The sequence below is a fragment of the Vitis vinifera genome, chromosome 6 (genome assembly GCF_030704535.1).
Source record: "Vitis vinifera cultivar Pinot Noir 40024 chromosome 6, ASM3070453v1".
Lineage (NCBI taxonomy): Eukaryota > Viridiplantae > Streptophyta > Magnoliopsida > Vitales > Vitaceae > Vitis > Vitis vinifera.
Window position 1 is genome coordinate 719,703 of NC_081810.1, and position 20,531 is coordinate 740,233.

Genomic DNA, 20,531 nt, shown 5'->3' on the forward strand with positions numbered 1-20,531 from the left:
AAAGAATCAAATTCTATTAAATCTCCATTTTTTTATTCTTAAAAAAAGGTAGAGAGAGAGAGAGACCAGAGAGCGAAAAGGGTTTCCCTATATATCTCTATCATCTTCGCAGGGAAACAAAAAATCTTCTGTATTCTTGGCGGATACTCCGATCTGGACTAGCGATCTACGAATTGGGTTTCTGGTTGTGTTTGGATTGAGAGAAAATGAGAGAAATTATAAGCATACACATTGGCCAAGCAGGGATCCAGGTGGGAAATTCATGCTGGGAGCTCTATTGCCTCGAACATGGCATTCAACCTGATGGCATGATGCCCAGGTACCCATTTCTCAATTTTCAGTTTTTGACGCTTTTTTCTTTTTTTTTTCTTTTATCTTTTTGGTCTGAATTGGGTTTGGTAGAGGGTTTTGTGTTTGTTTGGTTTCTTCTTATTTAATCCATGTTTTGATGTTCTTAATTGTGGGTTTTTGGGAAATGTGTTGGGTGTTTTTGATTGATTTGTGGGGATTTTTTTAAGGGTTTGTTGAATTTAATCGAGATTACCATTTTCTGGGGGAGATTTCTTTGATTCGTGTGGTTGAATTGTGTTTGACTCGGTTAATTTGCTTGATCATCCATTGGAAAATGGTGTACTTCAAAGGAGAGGGGGGAGATTAAGAGATCTTTAATTCACTTGCTGTTCTATAAATTGATCACAGAATGGTAAACTGTTGAACAGATAACGCCATGGACTCAGAAGCACACTGTTTTGTCTCTTTCTATTTGGGTTTGTGGCTCAAACTCATGGACTGTATTATGATCGATATTGATTCGGCTTTGTGTCTGTAATGGGCATGGTACCTTTTTTTTCTCTGTAGTAGTAAAGGGAAGAATGGGGTAGTGTTATTTTGTTTATTGTGGGTCAATTTTGGAAATTTTGATTTCCTTCTACTATGTATTTCCTTTCTTGTGTTTGTTTTGTGGGTTGTGGCCTTTTTCTGTTTTTGAATTCTCAGGATATTGGAAGCAGCTTGTTGTTTTGAGGTCAGATTTGTAGCAGAAAACTTATGGACTTTAGTGTATTTGCAGTGATACTACAGTGGGCGTTGGGCACGATGCTTTCAACACCTTCTTCAGTGAGACCGGCGCAGGCAAGCATGTGCCTAGAGCGATATTTGTTGATCTGGAGCCAACTGTCATTGATGAAGTCAGGACTGGAACGTACAGGCAGCTGTTCCATCCTGAGCAACTAATTTCTGGCAAGGAGGATGCTGCGAATAATTTTGCAAGAGGACATTATACAGGTAAGCTTTGAATTCATAAATTGGCATTTCTTCTGTGTATATTTTGATGGCTTATGTGGTTTTGGTTGCGTCCTACAGTGGGGAAAGAAATCGTAGATCTATGTCTCGATCGAGTGAGGAAATTAGCTGATAACTGCACTGGCTTGCAAGGGTTTTTGGTGTTCAATGCTGTTGGTGGTGGCACTGGTTCGGGTCTGGGGTCTTTGTTGTTAGAACGTTTGTCTGTAGACTATGGAAAGAAGTCAAAGCTTGGGTTCACTATCTATCCTTCTCCCCAGGTATATAAGTTTCTAAGTTAAGACTGTGATCCCCATACCGACAGCATAAATTATGTTGCCATTATAATGATTAAAAGCAGCAAACATCCCTATATGGTATCCATATTAAATTTAAAAAGATGATGGTTGCCTTTAATATGGCCATTGTCTCTTTTTTGTTTGTTGAAGGTATCTCTTAACTTATTATTATTATTGTGAAATCAAAGGTAAACTTGTTATTGTTAAAATGAAATTAATTACTTGAAAAAGGAAAACAAACATGGCTATTCAATATGTGATTATAAGCCTTGGTGATATCGAACCTGGTTAAATCTGACATATCCTTGCTTGCAGGTCTCTACAGCAGTTGTGGAGCCTTATAACAGTGTTCTCTCCACTCATTCCCTCCTCGAACACACAGATGTAGCTGTGCTCTTGGACAATGAAGCCATTTATGATATCTGCCGTAGATCCTTAGATATTGAGAGGCCAACTTACACCAATTTGAATCGATTGATATCCCAAATCATATCGTCTTTGACCACTTCCTTAAGGTTTGATGGAGCCATTAATGTGGATATCACAGAGTTCCAGACTAATCTTGTACCATATCCTCGTATACATTTCATGCTCTCTTCATATGCCCCGGTTATCTCTGCTGAGAAAGCATATCATGAGCAGCTATCAGTTCCTGAGATCACAAATGCAGTATTTGAGCCCTCAAGTATGATGGCCAAGTGTGATCCAAGGCATGGGAAATACATGGCATGCTGCTTGATGTATCGTGGAGATGTCGTTCCCAAGGATGTTAACGCTGCTGTTGCCACCATCAAAACCAAACGGACTGTTCAATTTGTTGACTGGTAAGAAAAATGCATTAATTTGGGCAAATAATTGGGAATAGTTAGTGAGGTTGGATGAAAAATGCTAATATATGGAAATGATGTTCAAGATTGTTTAGGGCTTGCTGTTGTTATTCTTTAAATATCAGGGACATTATTTTCTGGGAGTGCTGAGGGTATATGGTGAATGGTTTTGGACCAATATTTTCATCTAAGATGTTTTTATCAAATAAGACCAAGTCAACTCTGTCAGGTCATGCTGGCTTCCCCATGATGACATGGACCTGTTTTTGCTGTGAGTGACAGAATGGGAAGGGGCCATCATTTTGTGATTGCTTAAGTAGAGCTTAGGTGCATGATTCTCTTTCTTCTCAGCCTAAGAAAAACACTAGTCCAGTAATGGGAGATATTGTCTTCATCGGCATGGGTTGAGACTTAAACGATATTTCAATAATGTAGGTAACTTAGAGGAAGAGCCTTTGGTTTTAGAACACTTATGTATGTATGTATGTAATTGTGTGTTCACCTTCAATGTTCCAAAAAAGTGAATGGTTGGTGACTCTTACTTTATTGCTGTCAACCTGTAGGTTCAGAGATTTTTCAGAACTTTATGGAAGTGATGATTGGTGTAGGATTAGGTCCCAATCATCACAATTTGGTTAGAATTGTGTTCATACCCTTCAAGCATGTGTTCTTTTCTCTCATCATCTTTTCCCAGTCTGAAAAACTTTCTTATTTGGGTTTTGTAGGTGCCCAACTGGCTTCAAATGTGGTATTAACTATCAGCCTCCCACAGTGGTACCTGGGGGTGATCTTGCTAAGGTGCAGCGAGCTGTGTGCATGATCAGCAACAACACAGCAGTGGCTGAGGTGTTCTCGCGCATTGACCATAAATTTGATCTCATGTATGCCAAAAGGGCATTTGTTCACTGGTATGTTGGTGAAGGCATGGAGGAAGGAGAGTTCTCAGAAGCTCGTGAAGATCTGGCTGCTCTTGAGAAAGATTATGAGGAAGTCGGCGCTGAAGGTGTGGATGACGACGAGGAAGCTGAAGATTATTAAGGTGGTTCATCAGGCGTGTCATCTGGAAGATTGGCTGAAGATGTGAGGGTTTGCCCGCCACCTCATCCCGTATCTCTCTTTTGTTATATGTATCTTGTGTTTTCCATTATCTCTTTTCATGCTATGGAATTGTTGAAGTTGTGCCTTCTTCTCTGATAAGATGTATTTCTGTGGGATCAAAGGAGTGGTTTTTCAGAATCATGAGTTGCTTTTGCATCATCTCTAGTCAGGAATGTCACAGTTTTGTCTTCTCTATCCCTTTTCATTGCAGTAAAACACTTTTTAACAGGTCCCTTGAGTCGTTCAATCAAGTTCTATTTGCTCACCCCCCTCCCCCACCACTTCCATGTTCAATTAAAGTGCGTGCTCTCTCAATTAAACAGTTTAGATTTATATGCCATTAGTAGTGGTTAGTGCAGAATGCCGACATTCTACTCTGGTTACCATGTGTAAGTGGTTTGGGATTTAGGATTATTTCAATTTTTTTCAAGGGTTCTCAAAAGTAAAAGGAAATTCTAAACGAACGCTCGAGGCTAATCTATTTGGACTAACCATATTGGACAGTTGTCCTTTCCCTGAAGCTAACCGATACCTTTACGATTTCACCCAAAGAGGTCTTCTTTTGGGGAAGCATATGGCTCCTTACCAAGTTGTCCTAGAGTCAATTTCCTCCCTATTGTTTGGTGTGAGAGAAGGAAAAATATGCAGTAAGGAAAAGTAGCCGCTCCAAATTGATGAAAGGAACTATGGGTTCAATTTAATCTTGTTACACTAATGGGACAAAGGGTGTCTTTTCATTTGTAGAGGCTGGAGATTTTAGTTTGGTTTGTTTGGTCCTCTGCTTCGGCTGCTATCTACATTTGAAAGATCATAGAACAATTTTAAATGATGTGAGGAGGAATGAATGATTGGGTGGTAGGAAGCTAGGGCTTTAATTTTTAATGATGTGAAGAGGAATGATGATTGGGCTTCGAGAAACCACTGAAAGACAGTTTGGAGACAAAATCTTCAACACACATACGCTATGTTTCAACTACATCCCTAGAAATCCTTTACTTGTTATCTTTTTGGCTCTTATAAAGAAGAGAAAAAAAAGTCAACTGTGCGAGAACAATCTGAAAGAACTTCGCTGTTCAAAAGAGTTATTATAGGATGTGTACTGGGTAGTCTTCTCCCTGTCCAGAATTTCGTAGTTCTTGTAATTGCACCAACATTGAGAGAGACACGGCAATTGTCATAAGAAAGGAAGAGTACACAAAACATCTCTAGAATCACAAACATTCTCCCTGTAGTCATCTTCTTAGTATTTTTCTACTTTCATGAGAGGTAAGAGGGGGAGGGGGAGAGGGAGATCAACCTGTGCAGAACAGCTGACACAGTGAAGGATCCCAGAAAGCATCATTGGAATCGTAAACATTTTCCATGTACTCATTTACTCCATTCATGGCATTGAATGATGCTGATAAATGTCTCTCTACTTTCATGAGCCCGAATTCCGTCATATCTAGGTCTGTTGCTCTGGACAACAACTCAGCATGTTTAGGAAACTCAAAACCGTCCTGGGTTGATTGAAGCCAATCAGAACCAGCTGGAAATACCCAGGAGGGATCAAATTGAGATGAACCTAGTCTGAGCTCCCCAATGCAGTTGCTCAAATCAGGTCTATATGCATCATCAAACATTTGGATATCTTGTTTCACAACATTAGATGCATGACTAGCATTAATGCTATGACTGTTACCACTAGTAGAACTAGCTCCAGTACTCATTTCAGTGGGAATAGTTGTCAGAGCAGCAGGAGGCGGAGGATGATTTTGTTTTAAACTCTTTTTGCGATGGAGCAGGTTTCTGATCTTCAAAGAGAGCGGAGAATTGGTAGGGGCATGAGTGGCAAAGTTGGTTCGGGTGTTGGAACCACGAAGAAGGCAGGCAGCTTCATCATAAGCTCGAGCAGCCTCTTCAGCAGTGTTGAATGTCCCCAGCCACATTCTAATCTTCTGTGTCGTGTTCTTGATCTCTGCCACCCATTTCCCAGAAGGCCTTTGCCTCACCCCAACAAACTTGCCGCTTTTGCTGCATTTGTTGGTTGCTGTTCTTTCCCTGACCTTGGTCTGTTTGCAGGGTGAAGACACCCCATTTGGGTGATTCTGGAAATAGAGTTCCATAGGCTTTGTGTAATGAAAGAAGGTTTTTGAGTTTTGAAGAAAGAGAAGAGGGTGTGATTGATTTTAAATAAGGGGGCTTGGGGGAGGGGGGAGGAAGGTAGTGCCTCGCTCGTCTCTGTCTTTATTCCATTGTCAGGTTGTCATAGAGAATTTGTTCCCATGTAAGGATGACTGATTTCTCAACATTCAGAAGAAGACCAAATCATATGTATGTTCTCTGTTCATTTTTGTTTGTCATTTTATATATTTGCCCTTCTAGTTTATTTGTGTATATGCTGCTCAACATGTTCTTAACTATTACTTAGTTCGTTCAAGTGATGGGTGTTCTTTTTGTTTTTTAATCGTCCTAAACCAAAATGTTCCTAGTAACAAACCAATGTATGAATGTCTTTGATTTTATATATATATATGCGCAAGAGAGTGAGTATTGAGTCGGGAGAGGGAGAAAAGGAGAAGATAAACATGGAAGACATGTAGGAATTGGAAGTTGATTTTTTATTTTAAAAAAAAAAAAAAACACTTGGTGAAGTGAGAGTAGTCAAAGCTGAGACGATGTGTTGGGGTTGTGTTTTTTATGAATGTATTGTTGTGAAGACAAGAAAGTGCAGGCCAAAGCAAAGCAAGGCATGATGTATATATTAGGTCAACCGGGGAACAAGGAACAAGGAGAGTCGTGAGGGCACGAAGCCCTGCCACGTGGGTGCACACCACAATCCCCAACTCCCAGGAGTCAAGAGACAAGAAAACAACACCACCAACCTCAACCTCGACCGCCTTTGATGGAATCCCACAAAAGTTCTGCAATGGAATCCCTCCTTCCTTTTCCCTCTTCCCTCCTCAAATTCATCCCCCAACCACACTGACTTGAATTAAGAGAGCGAGTGACTTTAAGAGAATTCATGTTTTCATATAAAAACAATCAATTTATAAACAATTCTTTTAAAAAAAATCATCTTTCTATTATATCACATACTACTAAAAAACTTTTAATATAATATTTAAATATCAGAATACCAAATGATTTTTTTAATAAAAGTGTTATAAACTAAAAATATTTTAATTTAAATCATATTTCTAAATTGAAAAATCTAATTTAAATGTATACATTCTTGTTCTCCTTTATTTCATAAGAGTTTGTGTTCATGAATTAATTTTATTAGAAGGGTACTTAACTAGAAAATAAAAAAGAATTCCCTTATAAGCTTATACAAAAAGAGTAACAATATTCTACTCATCTCCTTTTTATCACAATTTTTTTACTACCTGGGGCTGGGGGTATAAAAATGATAACGAGATTAATAGAAACTTTATTCAAGTTTTTAATGTTTCACAAGTTGATAATATTAATATTAATATTGCATTCTGTTTCTAGGTTTTTGGAATTACCCTTTAAAATACATTTTATTTGTCATTCAAATTGATTTTAGAGTTAGAATAAGAATCAAAAGTTCATTCCGATTCCTGTAAGAAAACCTTTATTGTAATTTCTATTATGGTATACCAATCACATAGAGTGATATTAATACTACGCTTAAAACCTTCAGCTTCTAACTTAAAAGGAGAAAAGGCGAAGGGGGTATCCCAATGGATCCGGATCTTTCAAGGTTTTGAGGGCACCATTTGCCTCCAAATGAAATCAACCCACTGACAGATATACCATAGGCAACAAAGATAAGCACCCCAACAGTGGTAAGAGACCAGAGAAAGGCACATTGATATATACACATGGAACCCTTAACCATCAACCACAAATGAATAAATAAAATTCCAAACAGAGGATTCTACTTCATTCTTATGCCATTGCCCACCAGGATTCGGATTTTGAAAAAAAAAATAATAACTGCAAGAAAAGAATCACCATTTATGATTTTTTCCAGTCCAAATATTTCACAATCAAAATGTATGCCCCAAAAAAAAAACAAAGGTAAAACCAAATAAAACACAATCCGACCAAAACTGCTGTAAGAATTGCCTCACAAACAATCCTCTCAGACCTCACCCACTGAAAGAAAGAGAAACTCACAATACCTCACAAGAACCACAATCACCTTCCCCTTTTCCCTTTTTCCCTTTTTGTTTGGAAGCAAGAACCCACTATATAACACTCGTAATATACACATTCTACAAAAAAAGGGGGGTTCATTTCAATCCTCATTGTTGGCTTTTCATGCTCAAACCAAACGGACAGACGCCAGGTTGTGTAAAACATAATGCAAAAACGAATGATGGGACCATCTTATGGAAAAGAATGGGTAACAAATAATATATATTTATATTTATACTAAACACAAGCCGACTGACCAGACCGGACATAACAGTTCTTCCATGCACAGCAAGAAGCCCTTTTTGTCAGTTGAGAGATGCTAAGATGAGAGGATTGATTGTAATGCAAGCTGCTGCTGGGGCTGCAAGGATGACCAAGTTGAGGCCAAGGTGGAAGGTGGTAGCGTCTGCTGAAGTTGTCTCAGCAAGTTTATCATCCGGCTTATGGTTTGCTCTGTTGCAAGATCCTTACCCGCACATAGAACCTACATTAATGATGAATTTTCATCAATAAAGGAAAGATTTTTCCATCAGTTGTAACATAAAAAGTACCATACTGTATAATGGCAATGTGACTGCTAAATTACAATATTATGCAAGTTAAAACACAATAGTGTAATGGTCATGCGTAGTAGACAAATAGTACAAGCATGAATCTTGTCTAATAAGGATTTAGGTGTGCCATGCATATTAACATCTAGGTAGTGGACAGGACAGATAAGACCCTCAGTAAGATGACCTGAATGATGACCATAGAAGTGTACCAGGACACTGATGAATGTCTAACCTCCATGATCTGCATTTTAAGATGGATTAAGAGTTTCCTCTTCTAGATTATTGTGAAATAACTAATAACTACAACTCAGTGTCACCACTTGGCTTTCTAATACATCAAATGAAAAAATAACACTTATTGATAGGAAATTGTTCCATTGCTAGCATTATGAAATCTTAAAATTTTTCTGTTCATGCTTTTTCTTATCCCCTTTCCCTTTTTGTTAATGCTCTGCCTTCCAATAGTCATTCTGAAGAATGTGTCTTCAACCCCATATCCCTCCTCAAACCAACTGAACAGATGTGTACATAGGAAGAAAGATCATCTTTGGAATACCCAATACTACCTAGCTTTTTACTAGCAATGCTTGCTGACATATAACACATTTTGGGTTTGAGAGATGAGAATCATACCATGCTCTGGTTTATATCTTAATCTCAAAGAACAATCATCGGTGATTAATCAATCCAAAAATAGAGACTAACCTCAGCAAATACTGCAACAATTTGAGGAAGGTATTGATTGTTAGGTCCCAGAAGTTCCCTATCTGACCTGTAGATAAATGAAAAAGACATGCCTCAGCTTAATCTTGTATGGGGTAGATATACCACACCATAGGAAACAGATAGGAGAATGGATGCATAAAAGTAAAAAACTTTTTAAGTCCTTACATTTCAACCATTGAACAAAGTTGGTCATGAACAACTTTGGCCTCGATCAAATCACCCTTTATTGGCAAGCAACTCAACCAGGCAGGAACAACCTGTCAAATACCACACAATTTAAGACAGAGGAAAGGCCAACAAAGTTAAATATGGTAGAAAAGAACAAGACTAGCTAATGACGTATACATGGCTTCCTCTAAAGTGATGGCAAGCTTCCATTCATCTAAATAAGACTCCTAAAAGGCCTCAGTTTCTAATATTTAATCTTCTTTCATCTTTTTATTTTTCCCTCTTTCAGCTTCATCACCTTTACCTTTTTTTCTGCACAGCTCTACACTTTCAACACTTAATCAGCAGTTGCTTTTTAAATCATTAACCCTAAGTCTCATTTCCATACAATCCTACCTTTGTGAAACCCCAAATTTTCCTTGCGGAACTAAAATTATCCACTCTACAATATAGGGTCAAAGAGCCAAAAGAAATAATTTTTTTTAAGGCCCACAAGCCATCAAAAGTAGATACCATTCTAAACCTCAGCCAATCCCTCCATAGATCCCCAAAACCAAAACCCTGGCCTGCTGATATTTGATTGTAGGCAGCCTTATTCCTAGAACACACTATAAGGAATGTTCTACACCGTCACCACTTCTGCAACATGCACACATTGAATCAACTTGTTGATATTTTCCAATGTTCTGTACAGCCAATTTTTTAGGCAATTTTGTTGGAATACATGAGTAGATGATGACAAAATATAATCAACCTGTGCTTAGATATGATATGGTTGAGAAAAGTGAAACTACCTGAGCTGAATCAATACTGTCACGATGAAACTGGCAAATTTTTCCTAGAGCAGAAACAGCATTATCATATGCCATTACATTATCTGGTTGCAGTGCATTAGGATGCCGTATTACGACATTTAGCCTTGAAAGAGCCTCTGAACAAGGCAACTAAGAACTGTTAGTTAAAGGACAATAGCAAAAGAAATTAACTTCCCAACAATGTGCAAGTAGAACATACCTCCAACAAGAGGTTTAAATGCAGCACCCCCGAACTCTGCACAAACACCAAGTCCGTATACAGCTGCCTGAAAATAAAATTCATGTAGGACAGATGAGAATTTCAGCAACTTTGGGGGAAAAACCACTACAATGTAATCATGCAGACCTGCCGAACATCTGAATTATCATCATTGCAAGCTTCCAAGAGGAAAGGAAGATATGTATCATAATATCTGTTCCAACCACATTTAGAACAATTACATCGCATAAACAGCCAAAACTGCAACCAAAATTACAAAGTAAAAGTCCTAGGGGTATATTCACTTACTTAAGAGCCGCTTCACGACATTGCTCTGCAACATCATCAAAGATGCAGATTGCAATCCTTCTCTCTTCGGCTGTTTTATCTTTGCCCTGGATAAAATCATTTAAAAATGAATGATGCTGCAAGTCAAGCTGCTTCACAGAATTCAACATTGAAAAATTGGAAAAAACAATACACAGCAAAAAATGGACCAAAAAAAAAATGGATTCTCTTGCAACAGAGACTATTATTAACTTGAACATTTTGCTGATCAAGGGGATTGTAATTCAGTTTCATGCATAACCAGTTAGAATATTTCCTGTGCTTAAGGACCTATGTCAAAAACCAAAAGAAGACAAAAATAATAGGGTGGAATACTATAGGATAAAGTGAATGCTACTTTGATTTCTCCCTCATCTCTCACAATCTAATTATAAATTCAAATGTCCAACTAACCTTATTATAAATTTTACACATGATAACACTACAGCCAAGTAAAATGGGTTTGAATAAATAAACCACAATCCTAAAAGCTCTCCCTATAATCTTCTACTTCTATCTCCATGTCTTACAACTCTTTGATCACCTCATATACTCTCTTCATTTTTCCATATTCCATGTTGACTGTGCATGTGCCACTACTTCTAGTAACAACTAAAGAATATAAGCTTGGCACCCTAATCAAGTTTTGTGTACTTTGGCGTGCCTTAATTTCAGCCTTTTTGTATTTTACCCTTTCATATTTATAAATTTTATTTCGCATGTGCCTATTAAAAAAAAAAAAAAAAGGCCTTAGCACAAAGGGAGGGGCAATTTGTAGTAGAACTTACCCACATAGGTGTGAGATATGAAGCTAACTCATCAAAGAATGGCAAGAAAGATGCCTTGAATGTCTTGATCAAAGTTCCCAAAATTTCACCCACCTGGATCAGAAGTTAGTTTGTGAGGCCAAACATAGACATAGTAGAAACTTCCTTGACACATAAATGACAGGCATAAAAGCAAAAAAAAAATGCTAATAATATGTTGAATATCATAAATGGTAGAAAGACAAACTTGATCAAAAACTTCTTCTTCTTGCTCATTTTCTTCTTTGAGCAATTCTCCCTCCTCAGCATCAAAGTCCTCAGCTTTGGTCCTCTCTGCTCTCTCTCTTTTTCTACTTGAGCTAGCTGTAATCACCTGTTTTATCTCATCCACAATAGATCTCACTTGGCTTTCATCTAGAATTCGTCCAGATATCTGAAAGAAGAGCAACAAAGTTCATGAGATATAATCATAGACATCAATCAAATGCAGCTGGGGGAAAACACACAATCAGCAATCAGTAGGAAGCGATACAAGTGAAATATTCAGAAAATTCAAGTTGTGATAAATTATAAAGACCAAAGCTTTATCTCAAGCCAGTTCAAGATCCTGAATGATTTCCCTACTTTTTTGACCCAGAACCTCACATACTAAGAGGAAAAGACATAGGCCAGTATAAGGAAAAATTAGGTATATTGGTCTCTAACAACTCGAACCATCCTTTTCCAACTGAAAAATAGTTTCATTAAAAACCAAAAGGAGCAATAAGTAGTCCTGGTGAAAAAGAAGTGAGGGTATAGATTATTAGATATACATGGAAATTTCAGTTTTTTATATGGTGAAATCCTAATTATTCACTACAATTATTCTGAACCAATATTCCTAAAGCAACTAAACATATGCTTTCTCTTAGTAGGCCTCAACGCCTCAAACACATCATATTGGGGGTGCTTGAGGGTGTGCTAAATGATTTGACACAAGGGATACAGCTACTCTAACACATTGCTACCCTGAGAATATTAGAAAAACTCCAAATTAATTATTTGTAATTCAGAATGAACTCAGAGAGACACAGCAGGCTATAATCATATACAATTAAGTTTGTGATCCAAAAATAGGCATATCGTTTCATCCCCATTATAAGCTATGACAAACCTGCAAGCATTCATTTAGTGCATCTAGCATACTTGCGCATATTTCTGTATCAGGTTCCTGCAATCCAATTCCAAACCAGATACTTCATAAGTAAAAAAAATACCCAGCATAACATGGAGAAAATCTGGCACATAATGCATTAGAAAATAACAACCACCAATCACCTTATGCAAAGCTTCCACCAAAGCTGGTATTATATAGTCAGACAATTGCTTAACATATGACTCATTACGACCTTGAGCTAGACCTTTCTCCACAGCTAATTTTGCTGAACGCAGTAGCTCTGGCATGGCTGGAAACAGAAATAATCGTTTCACATTGAGAAAACTTGGAAAATTCCCAATAATTTTGGGGGGGAAGAACAAGAAGTTTGTACCAGAAACAGCAGCTTTCCTAACTTCTTCGTGGAAATAAAATTTGAGAAGTGGAACTAAAGTTGGAGCAACCTGCACCACAAATGAATACGGTCAATGGCATTTTCATTTATGTTTTATGATAAGAAGCCTAAAAGGAGAAAATCCATATATGATGCATCATGACCAACCTGATCAATCCATGGAAAGAACCCTTCCTTCAACTCATCGGCATAGCAACATAGCATGTTGCAAGCGGTGGCTTTCTCCTCCAGGACACTAGTCTTGATCCCTATTCGTTTATCCCCAAGAGTAATGGTCTCCATACTGCAATGAACAAAAAAACTGTCAGCAAAATCCCAAATATCCTTCAGCAACAATGATCCTATGGCTAAACAACACTCTATTGCCCTTGCTCTAGATAGTAACATTGATAACAATAAAACATCTTAATTAAATGGCGATGATAGTGGGGTGAAAATTCATTTTTAAAGGAAAAGGATATTAAATGAAAGCTATGATAGAAAGCCAGGAGAAAGCACTCTTTTTTATAGAATTATGTTAATCAAATTAAACAAACCTTAGCAAGAATGGGCAATGGAAAAACTTGATATAAAGGAGTGCTCTGAGTGTCAAGCACAGGCATGCATGAACACTCACAGCAAGTGTCTGCATTGCAAGTCATGACTGAGGTTGTCTTCTTTCACCGATGAGAGAGAAAATACTTGATGATTTGAATCTTAAATTGACTTTAATCTAAGAGTTTCCTACTCTACAAGTACTCAACATTCTTGAACTTCCAGTTGATATCAAATGAACTGCAGGAAAGAAAAAAAAAAACAAACCTTTCATCATCAGATTCTTCGATTTCATTGTCTGAATCAGCAGATGTAATGGTTACATCAGGTTTAAGTTGAGCAGATTGAAGCAAAGGGGGCATGACAACACTCATGTAAGGGAGGAAGTCTTGTCCCAGGCACTTGCAGAGTCTGGCCCAAGCCTGCAGCAATAATTAAATATTCATCACACAAAGAAGTGAAACAAGTGGAAGATATAAAAGTGATCCACACATTATAATTCACAAGCATACTTGTAGCATGTAGCTTGTTGTTGGGTCATCTGTCTCCATTTGAGATCCTTGCAATGACATAAGTACTTCCATAACCTTGCATGATAAAGCAGAACAAAGATAAAATCTGAGTCAAAAGAGTGAAATTATCTTGCTGTCTTGTAAACCAAAAGGCATGGCAAAATAAAAAGATATTCCATTGATCTAGCATTAAACCAATAGGTTGTGAAGTTCAGATTTCGAAATCGCAACCCACAATGGAAAAACAAATATGTAATTAGAACCATTACATTCTAACAAGTTCAAATGGAAAAATCAAACTGGGGGAAGAATCTAAGGGGGGGAATGATTCAAAGATCAAGAGATTTCATCCCCATGAATAAAAACAATCAAATAGACACCAACACAGGCATAAATACATATATAAATATATACATATATGTATATATATATATAATTAAAATGAAAATTTGAGATGTAACTTACCTGCTTTGCATCATCCCTGAACTTATCTTTTCCAACAGCCATGCCAACCAAACTGATGCACTCCATGGCTTTGGCACGAAGCATGCGGTTAGACTTGTCAGTGGCATTCATCAATATTGCTTTTAGGTAAGGCATAACTGCATCATAGTATTTTTGGAAATGTTCCTATTGATACTCAAAAGTGTTAGGCTGCTCATTTATAAGAAAACCATAATGGAAGCATATTTTAAAATATATAATACCTGAGATGAATCAGCAACAGACGCTAAAGCAGTCAAGGCCCCCTCTTGCACCATTTGTTTTCCATTCTGGATAACAACATAATATAAAATTAAGGATAAAGATGTTATCCACAGGGTTTACATTACTGCATCTACTTGAATGTTTGTATTGTGGAAATGGTGGTGATTCTTCTCTTGTCATACCTGTAGAAGTACTAGTAATTTGCCAACAATTCCATCTAAATATGGCGTTAAAATATCTGGAGTGCAGTTCTCACTGAAGTTGAGCACAGCTGAAGCAGCATGTGCCTGTAGAAATTCGAACAACAATGGAAAACCATTATTAACTATCATTCAAAGTAAAGAACGAGAAAATTAAAAATAAAATAATCTTGAGCACTGAGCCACTGAAGCAAAATGCAATTGTTTGTTCAACAAAAAATGTAGCCAATTGATTGAAGGTTTAACATGCACACAAAATAATGTTAAGTATAAAGCAGGGTGTGGGGTCAGGAAGAAAACCACTTATGTCAAAAGAAAAAAGAACCGTAAAAATTTTTTTCAATGTAAATATCAAAAACTATTTTAAAAAAAAAATCCTTCACAGTCAGAAGTTTGCTGTAGAATTCTATATAAATATTTGACTACAAATCTAATAACTCAGAAGATGGATATTTAGCACATATTTGAAAGTCAATACATAAACCAATATTTAAAAGACATATAGAAAACAAAATATGGGGCAGAAAGACTAAATTGGCAGCCAAGTCTTTTATAATAAAGAAAATGGAAAACAGATTTAGAAGAGATCAGAACACGAATATGTGGTTCATTCCTTGTTAAGGGGGAGCGGAATGCAAGGACTCCTTCAAAAGTGGGCTGACATGAGGAGTGTATGAAGAGATTGTTACAACGGACCACTTTATGAAGAAAGATCATTGTTGCCCGTGCAACCTCAACAAGGAATTGTCCAACGAGATCCTAATTCATTGTGGTAAAACTAGTATTCCCTCTACAATCTCATGGATGATCCCTTGGCTGGTGAAGATGGTTTTAATTAGTTGGCAGGGAGTTTTTTGGGCAAGAAGAGTAAAAGGAAGTGGAGAACAGCCTCCTTGTCTTGGAGCATATTGCATGAGTGGAGTTACAAAATCTGTAAGAATTGAACCCTTAAGATTAAGCTGTGAAAGAGTCTTTTCTCAGATCTTTGTTCGAGGCATCCTTCAGGGTCATTATCCATCTTTCATTTATTGTTTAGTGAGGAGTTAGATAGGCCTTTTATCTTCTTTTCTAGCAATTTGACACCCTTTTATAATTCCCGTGTTCATGGTGTACTTCCCTTTTTGCTAGGCGCCTTCTAATAAAATTTTATTTTCCTATTAACAAAAAAGTCACAGCTACAACCAAAATCTCTAGCAACCAATTCCCTAATGAATGACCTACCTAATTCTATGTAATTTATTTGATAAAGTCATATTGGTTCTAACATGTTCAATCACCATGGCAATCCAACCTGAAGTTTGATATATTAAGGCATAAAACAAATTTATGATGCAATTAACTAGATCTTCAAAAAAGGAAATAATGAATAAATAAATAAACAAAAAAAGTTACTTCCAGCATAACATGCACTCCATGATTGGCAAACCAACAAGGTATCATGCTCCATCAAAGTAAAATACAATCAGGTAATTCTGAAAGAAACAAGACTATGCAGTTTCTAACAATCATATTGTCTACTACTAAATTGTTAACATTCTAGAACAATAAAATTTAGCCATTCAAATTTCCCACTTTGTTTCCTTTAATATTTTCTCTAAAGACAATGTATTAAAAAAAAAAAAGTTGATTCAAAACTTCATAAAAATAAATAACTTACTCAAGAAAAGGAGCTAAAATCTATCACTCTAAAAGCCCAAAAATACAATTTTAAATCCCCATCAAGTGCTATCCATCTTTTTTCCTCTCTACCGCAGTAACCATAGCATTCATGGTTGTCAACTAGTAAAACATATCATGTATCTAATAAGTCTTTTTGGAATGTTAGAAACTAGATAGGAGAAAAAAATATTTCACATATAAAATGTGCAGCACCTTTTATCAACTATTTCACACATACATACAAAAATTACCCAATCAATATATCAAAAGGATACTATAAGCATGTAGAAGCACCTTTTATCAACTCATTTTTAATACAAGAGGGAAGAAAAATGGAAGGTACCCAGAGGATACCCACAAAAAACAAATAAATAAAGAAAATTACATTTAATGGAAACCTCAAAAAGACTTGAAATCCTTCCAAACTTGTGTCCAAAAAAATATCTTCCATGTAAAGAAAGATATGGAACAAAATAAAATTGGATTTGAAGCTTCTTAGAGAGTACTTGAAAACTTACGATATAAAGGTGGGGAAAACCTAAAAGAAAAGGGACGGTTTGGATTATCTTGTGCAAATGTGTCATGTTATATCACATGATATGAAATAATATATAGCACAATATTTTATATCGTGCAATACAGCCTACATTTCCTATTGATTTGACAGGAATAGATACATCTTGCATGATACAAGTATACAACCCTCCACCCTTTGCAATGTGATATCATCCATTAATCAATTAGGCCTTTGGCAGTCCTCTTGATTTGCAAATGCTTCCAACACCCCGACAAAAAGAACTTAAACCCAAAATAAAGATATCTTTTTCTCCATAAATTCTGAACAGACCATGTTCCAAAAATTTAAAGAGGAAAAAAATTCAAACCCGCTATCGATCAAAACTAAAGCATAATGTTCCAACAACACGATCAAATACATCCATACCACGATTCCCACATGCTGTTTTTTCCCACTATGATCTTCTGTTATAAAATAATCCATATGGCAATTACATTTCCTTTTAGGTTTCTCACCTCATAAAGAGCATAATCAGTTATTGCCACAATTCATCCCATGGAATTGGATGTAAAACGCATAAGTTATGTTGTGTTAACAAGATTTAACAAATACATAAAGAGATTTGAAAAGGACCACCAGCATACCTCATAAGAAATACCTATTTATTCTGATGGCAAAAAATTCAAATATTGGAAAGCAACCACAGTCCAGTAAACTAAACTATAAAGAACCTATTCACTACTCTTTGGGGCATTTCCTATTTTAGTTCTAAGTGCCGAAATATCCAGACTCCTAGATGGACAAAATCACCCATTACAGATAATAAAACTAGAAAAGCTATAAAGATTGATCCAAACATAAAAATTATAACTATGTTTACAAAATTCAAAAAGAGAAAAATATAAGCGACTCAGCATCTAGAAGGCATAATGTAGCCATTGAATAAACAAATAAACAAACAAACAAATAAGATAACGACGTAATAGTTTGCATCCATGAGAACAAGATAAAATTTGTTGCCCGTTAAAATATAGCAAGATAACATTCGTAACTGGTTAAGCTATAGACAAAAACACGCATAAAAAATTACGAACCTGCACCCGTGGATTCTGGAAGTCATCCATAGATGCAGCTAGAGCCGGTAGCACTCGTTGATGGTACTGAACTTGCAAATCTGGGCCCAAGTCTGTGGACAGTTGCCCAATGGCATTAATAGCTGCCCATCGGACACGAGGATGAGGATCTTGGAATGTATTCAAAACCATTGTCACCACTTGCTCCAAATTTTTTATCATTACCTGTGAATAAAATAGAGCCAGAATGAATAACTACAGTAGCATGTAGGGACTACTATGATTTCTTTCTAATAAATACAAACAAACAAGCAACACAGACAAACTAACAACCTATACTAACAACCCATATTAATAGTGTATTCCCATTATTGTTTCCTTTCATTTCAAAACAAATTGACCACCTTTCAACCCATACTCCAAAATGTTAAATATTCACCTTCCTTAGTGTGGGAAGCATGTGTTTTTAACAAAGGTGGTAAATAAATTTCCTTAATGAAAATAGGCTTAAATACTTCACAACCAAACTCAATTACCAGAAATATGCTAAATTCCGGATAAACTCCACCAAGTGAGCAGTTAGAATACAAGAAAATCCTATGAGATTTTAATAAAAGTACTTTGGAAAAAAAGAAAGAAAGAAAGAAAGCACAATTTAAGAGAAAAGAAGAACTCCAAGAAAATCCTATGAGATTTTAATCAAAGTACTTCTGAAAAGAAGAAGAAGAAGAAGAAGAAGAAGAAGAAAGAAAGCAAAATTAAAAATAAAAAACAATTCCAATACCTTTGAACAGCCTTCTGCGATCTGAGCAAGAGCAATCAGAGCTGCGTGGTGCTTTTGCCACTCCGGCGCAGCCAAATATGCCGGCAAAAGCTCTGAAGCAACAGGTACAATCGTATTCCCACCCAATGAAATAGCTAACCTATCCAAACACTCTTGCCCAACACTGTAATTACTGCTCTCACCCGCATCCTCGTCCTCGCTATCCGCACTATGCCACGCTGGATCATCCTCAATATCCAACAGCATCTTCATCAATATAGCAAAAAGCCTACTTATAAACTGCGGCAACTTCCTCATCATCCCAGGTGCGCGCTCCCTCGCCTCCGCCAGTGTTATCACGAACTCCACCGCCAAATGCCGCGTCCCCTCCTCCAGGCTCTCAGCCTCCGCAATCTGTAACATAGACCCCACCACATCCACCAACTGCCGTCTCAGAAACCGCGGCTCCGTCCCGGCCAATTCGATCAACAACTCGAGCGCCTCTTGCGCCGTCGCCTCCTGCCCACAATTCAATGCCTCTGTTAGCGTGCGCATCATCGCCGGCAACAAGTCCTGAAACCGATCCCGGTCCGCCGAACTCGACAAGCACTGAATGAAATTAATCGCAGCGCTCAAGGCCGCGATTTTCACATCGGAGCTCGACGACGACGTCAGACTCTGCAAAAACACCGAGTGCAGATGCTTAATATGAGGAACTAGGGTTTCCCCGATGTACTGCGCCAACTGCGCGAAAATCAAGAACGCCGCCTCCTGAAGCTTCGCCGAATCGGAGGTCACGCACTGAAACATAAACGGCAACAGCTCCGGCCACCCGTTCTCCGGCAGAATCGACGACGCCAACTCGGAAACGGTGTCGCACAGCTTCTTCGAAATACTCTTCGCATCCTCCCGCTGAATACACCCTAACAAAATTGATTTCAGCGATGACTGAGTGGACGCACTGAGCCGCGGCCAGAGGTAGGAATCATCCCGAGTCAGTTGCTTTCTGAGGAGAATCGCGGCCATGGCTCGAGCCTCGATGTGAGGAGAGAACTGAAGAAGATGGGCGAGTTTCAAAGACAGCGAGTTTGGATCGGACTGTTTGCAGAGATTGAAAAGGAGTTCAGCGTGGGAGCGCTGGTCATTGGAGGTGGACATGAGGTGGGAGATTAGGGTTTCGAAGGGCCCTGGATCGGGGCCGAGGATAGCGGCGAGTTGAGCTTGCTGGAGTTGAGTCGACTCGGGATCCATGGCTGCGAGTTAGGGTTTTCGATGCCTCCGGCGCAGAGAAAGAGAGGCAGCGGGAGAGAGAGGAGAGGAGAATAGAAGAAGGAGAGGAGAACAGAAGAGAGAGATGAAGGGCGTGTTTGGAGGGGTTTAATAAGGGAGTGTTTGGAGGGTGGGGCTTATTAGGGCAACAGAGCTTGAGTGGATCATTAGCTGTAAATTACATATCAATACGATAATCCAATTTCCATTCTAGAAAGAATACATCAATTTTTGCCAATAATTTTTTAAAATATTCCTTAACTATAATTCAAATATAGAAAATAATTTTGTTCCATGTTCTCCACTCACATATTCAAATGCCGTCTTCATTTTCATTTGTTTTCCATAACACCTCCATAAAATATCCATTTACATTTTTACAAATTATTTTTCGAAATCATTTTTACAAAGTGTTTTTATTCTTTTTATAAATAAAATTTTATTTTAGAATGTTTTGAATTATTCCTCAAAACACTTTTTAAAAGGAGAAAAAAAATTGCAAACACCTTAAATTTATTTTTTTTAAATAAATTCTA

At 37.5% G+C, this 20,531-nt stretch overlaps 3 protein-coding genes across 3 annotated transcripts; 1 reads left to right on the forward strand and 2 right to left on the reverse strand.

Annotated features, from left to right (window-relative positions):
• On the forward strand, positions 1-3,664 carry LOC100260286 (tubulin alpha-5 chain). The gene is made up of 5 exons (XM_002285685.5): positions 1-319; positions 1,070-1,284; positions 1,363-1,562; positions 1,896-2,404; positions 3,133-3,664. Exons 1-5 carry the CDS (start codon positions 207-209, stop codon positions 3,443-3,445), a joined length of 1,350 nt encoding a protein of 449 aa, XP_002285721.1. The 5' UTR covers positions 1-206; the 3' UTR covers positions 3,446-3,664.
• A 1,133-nt stretch (positions 3,665-4,797) lies between these two features.
• Positions 4,798-5,610, reverse strand: LOC100245016 (ethylene-responsive transcription factor ERN1). Its single transcript, XM_002283591.1, has one exon. The coding sequence runs from the start codon at positions 5,608-5,610 to the stop codon at positions 4,798-4,800; it is 813 nt and encodes a 270-aa protein (XP_002283627.1).
• Positions 5,611-7,447: 1,837 nt separating this feature from the next.
• Positions 7,448-20,147, reverse strand: LOC100265730 (uncharacterized). Its single transcript, XM_002285684.4, has 20 exons — positions 18,748-20,147; positions 17,985-18,188; positions 14,697-14,801; positions 14,514-14,579; positions 14,272-14,436; positions 13,807-13,881; positions 13,562-13,716; positions 12,908-13,043; positions 12,740-12,809; positions 12,528-12,655; positions 12,364-12,420; positions 11,458-11,643; positions 11,232-11,324; positions 10,426-10,511; positions 10,264-10,330; positions 10,117-10,183; positions 9,897-10,033; positions 9,100-9,191; positions 8,914-8,980; positions 7,448-8,138 (listed from the first exon to the last, which is right to left on the reverse strand). Exons 1-20 carry the CDS (start codon positions 19,975-19,977, stop codon positions 7,974-7,976), a joined length of 3,351 nt encoding a protein of 1,116 aa, XP_002285720.1. The 5' UTR covers positions 19,978-20,147; the 3' UTR covers positions 7,448-7,973.
• Between the last annotated feature and the right edge of the window lie 384 nt (positions 20,148-20,531).

Bases quoted from the DNA above. Each gene is read 5' to 3' on its own strand.
- LOC100260286 (XM_002285685.5), top strand. From the start codon at position 207: ATGAGAGAAATTATAAGCATACACATTGGCCAAGCAGGGATCCAGGTG. The intron at 320-1,069 runs GTACCCATTTCT...GTGTATTTGCAG, and splicing joins CCTGATGGCATGATGCCCAG to TGATACTACAGTGGGCGTTG. The intron at 1,285-1,362 runs GTAAGCTTTGAA...TGCGTCCTACAG, and splicing joins TGCAAGAGGACATTATACAG to TGGGGAAAGAAATCGTAGAT.
- LOC100245016 (XM_002283591.1), bottom strand. From the start codon at position 5,610: ATGGAACTCTATTTCCAGAATCACCCAAATGGGGTGTCTTCACCCTGC.
- LOC100265730 (XM_002285684.4), bottom strand. From the start codon at position 19,977: ATGGATCCCGAGTCGACTCAACTCCAGCAAGCTCAACTCGCCGCTATC. The intron at 10,034-10,116 runs GTATGTTCTACT...TGCCTTGTTCAG, and splicing joins ATTTAAACCTCTTGTTGGAG to AGGCTCTTTCAAGGCTAAAT. The intron at 8,981-9,099 runs GTAAGGACTTAA...ATTTATCTACAG, and splicing joins CTTTGTTCAATGGTTGAAAT to GTCAGATAGGGAACTTCTGG.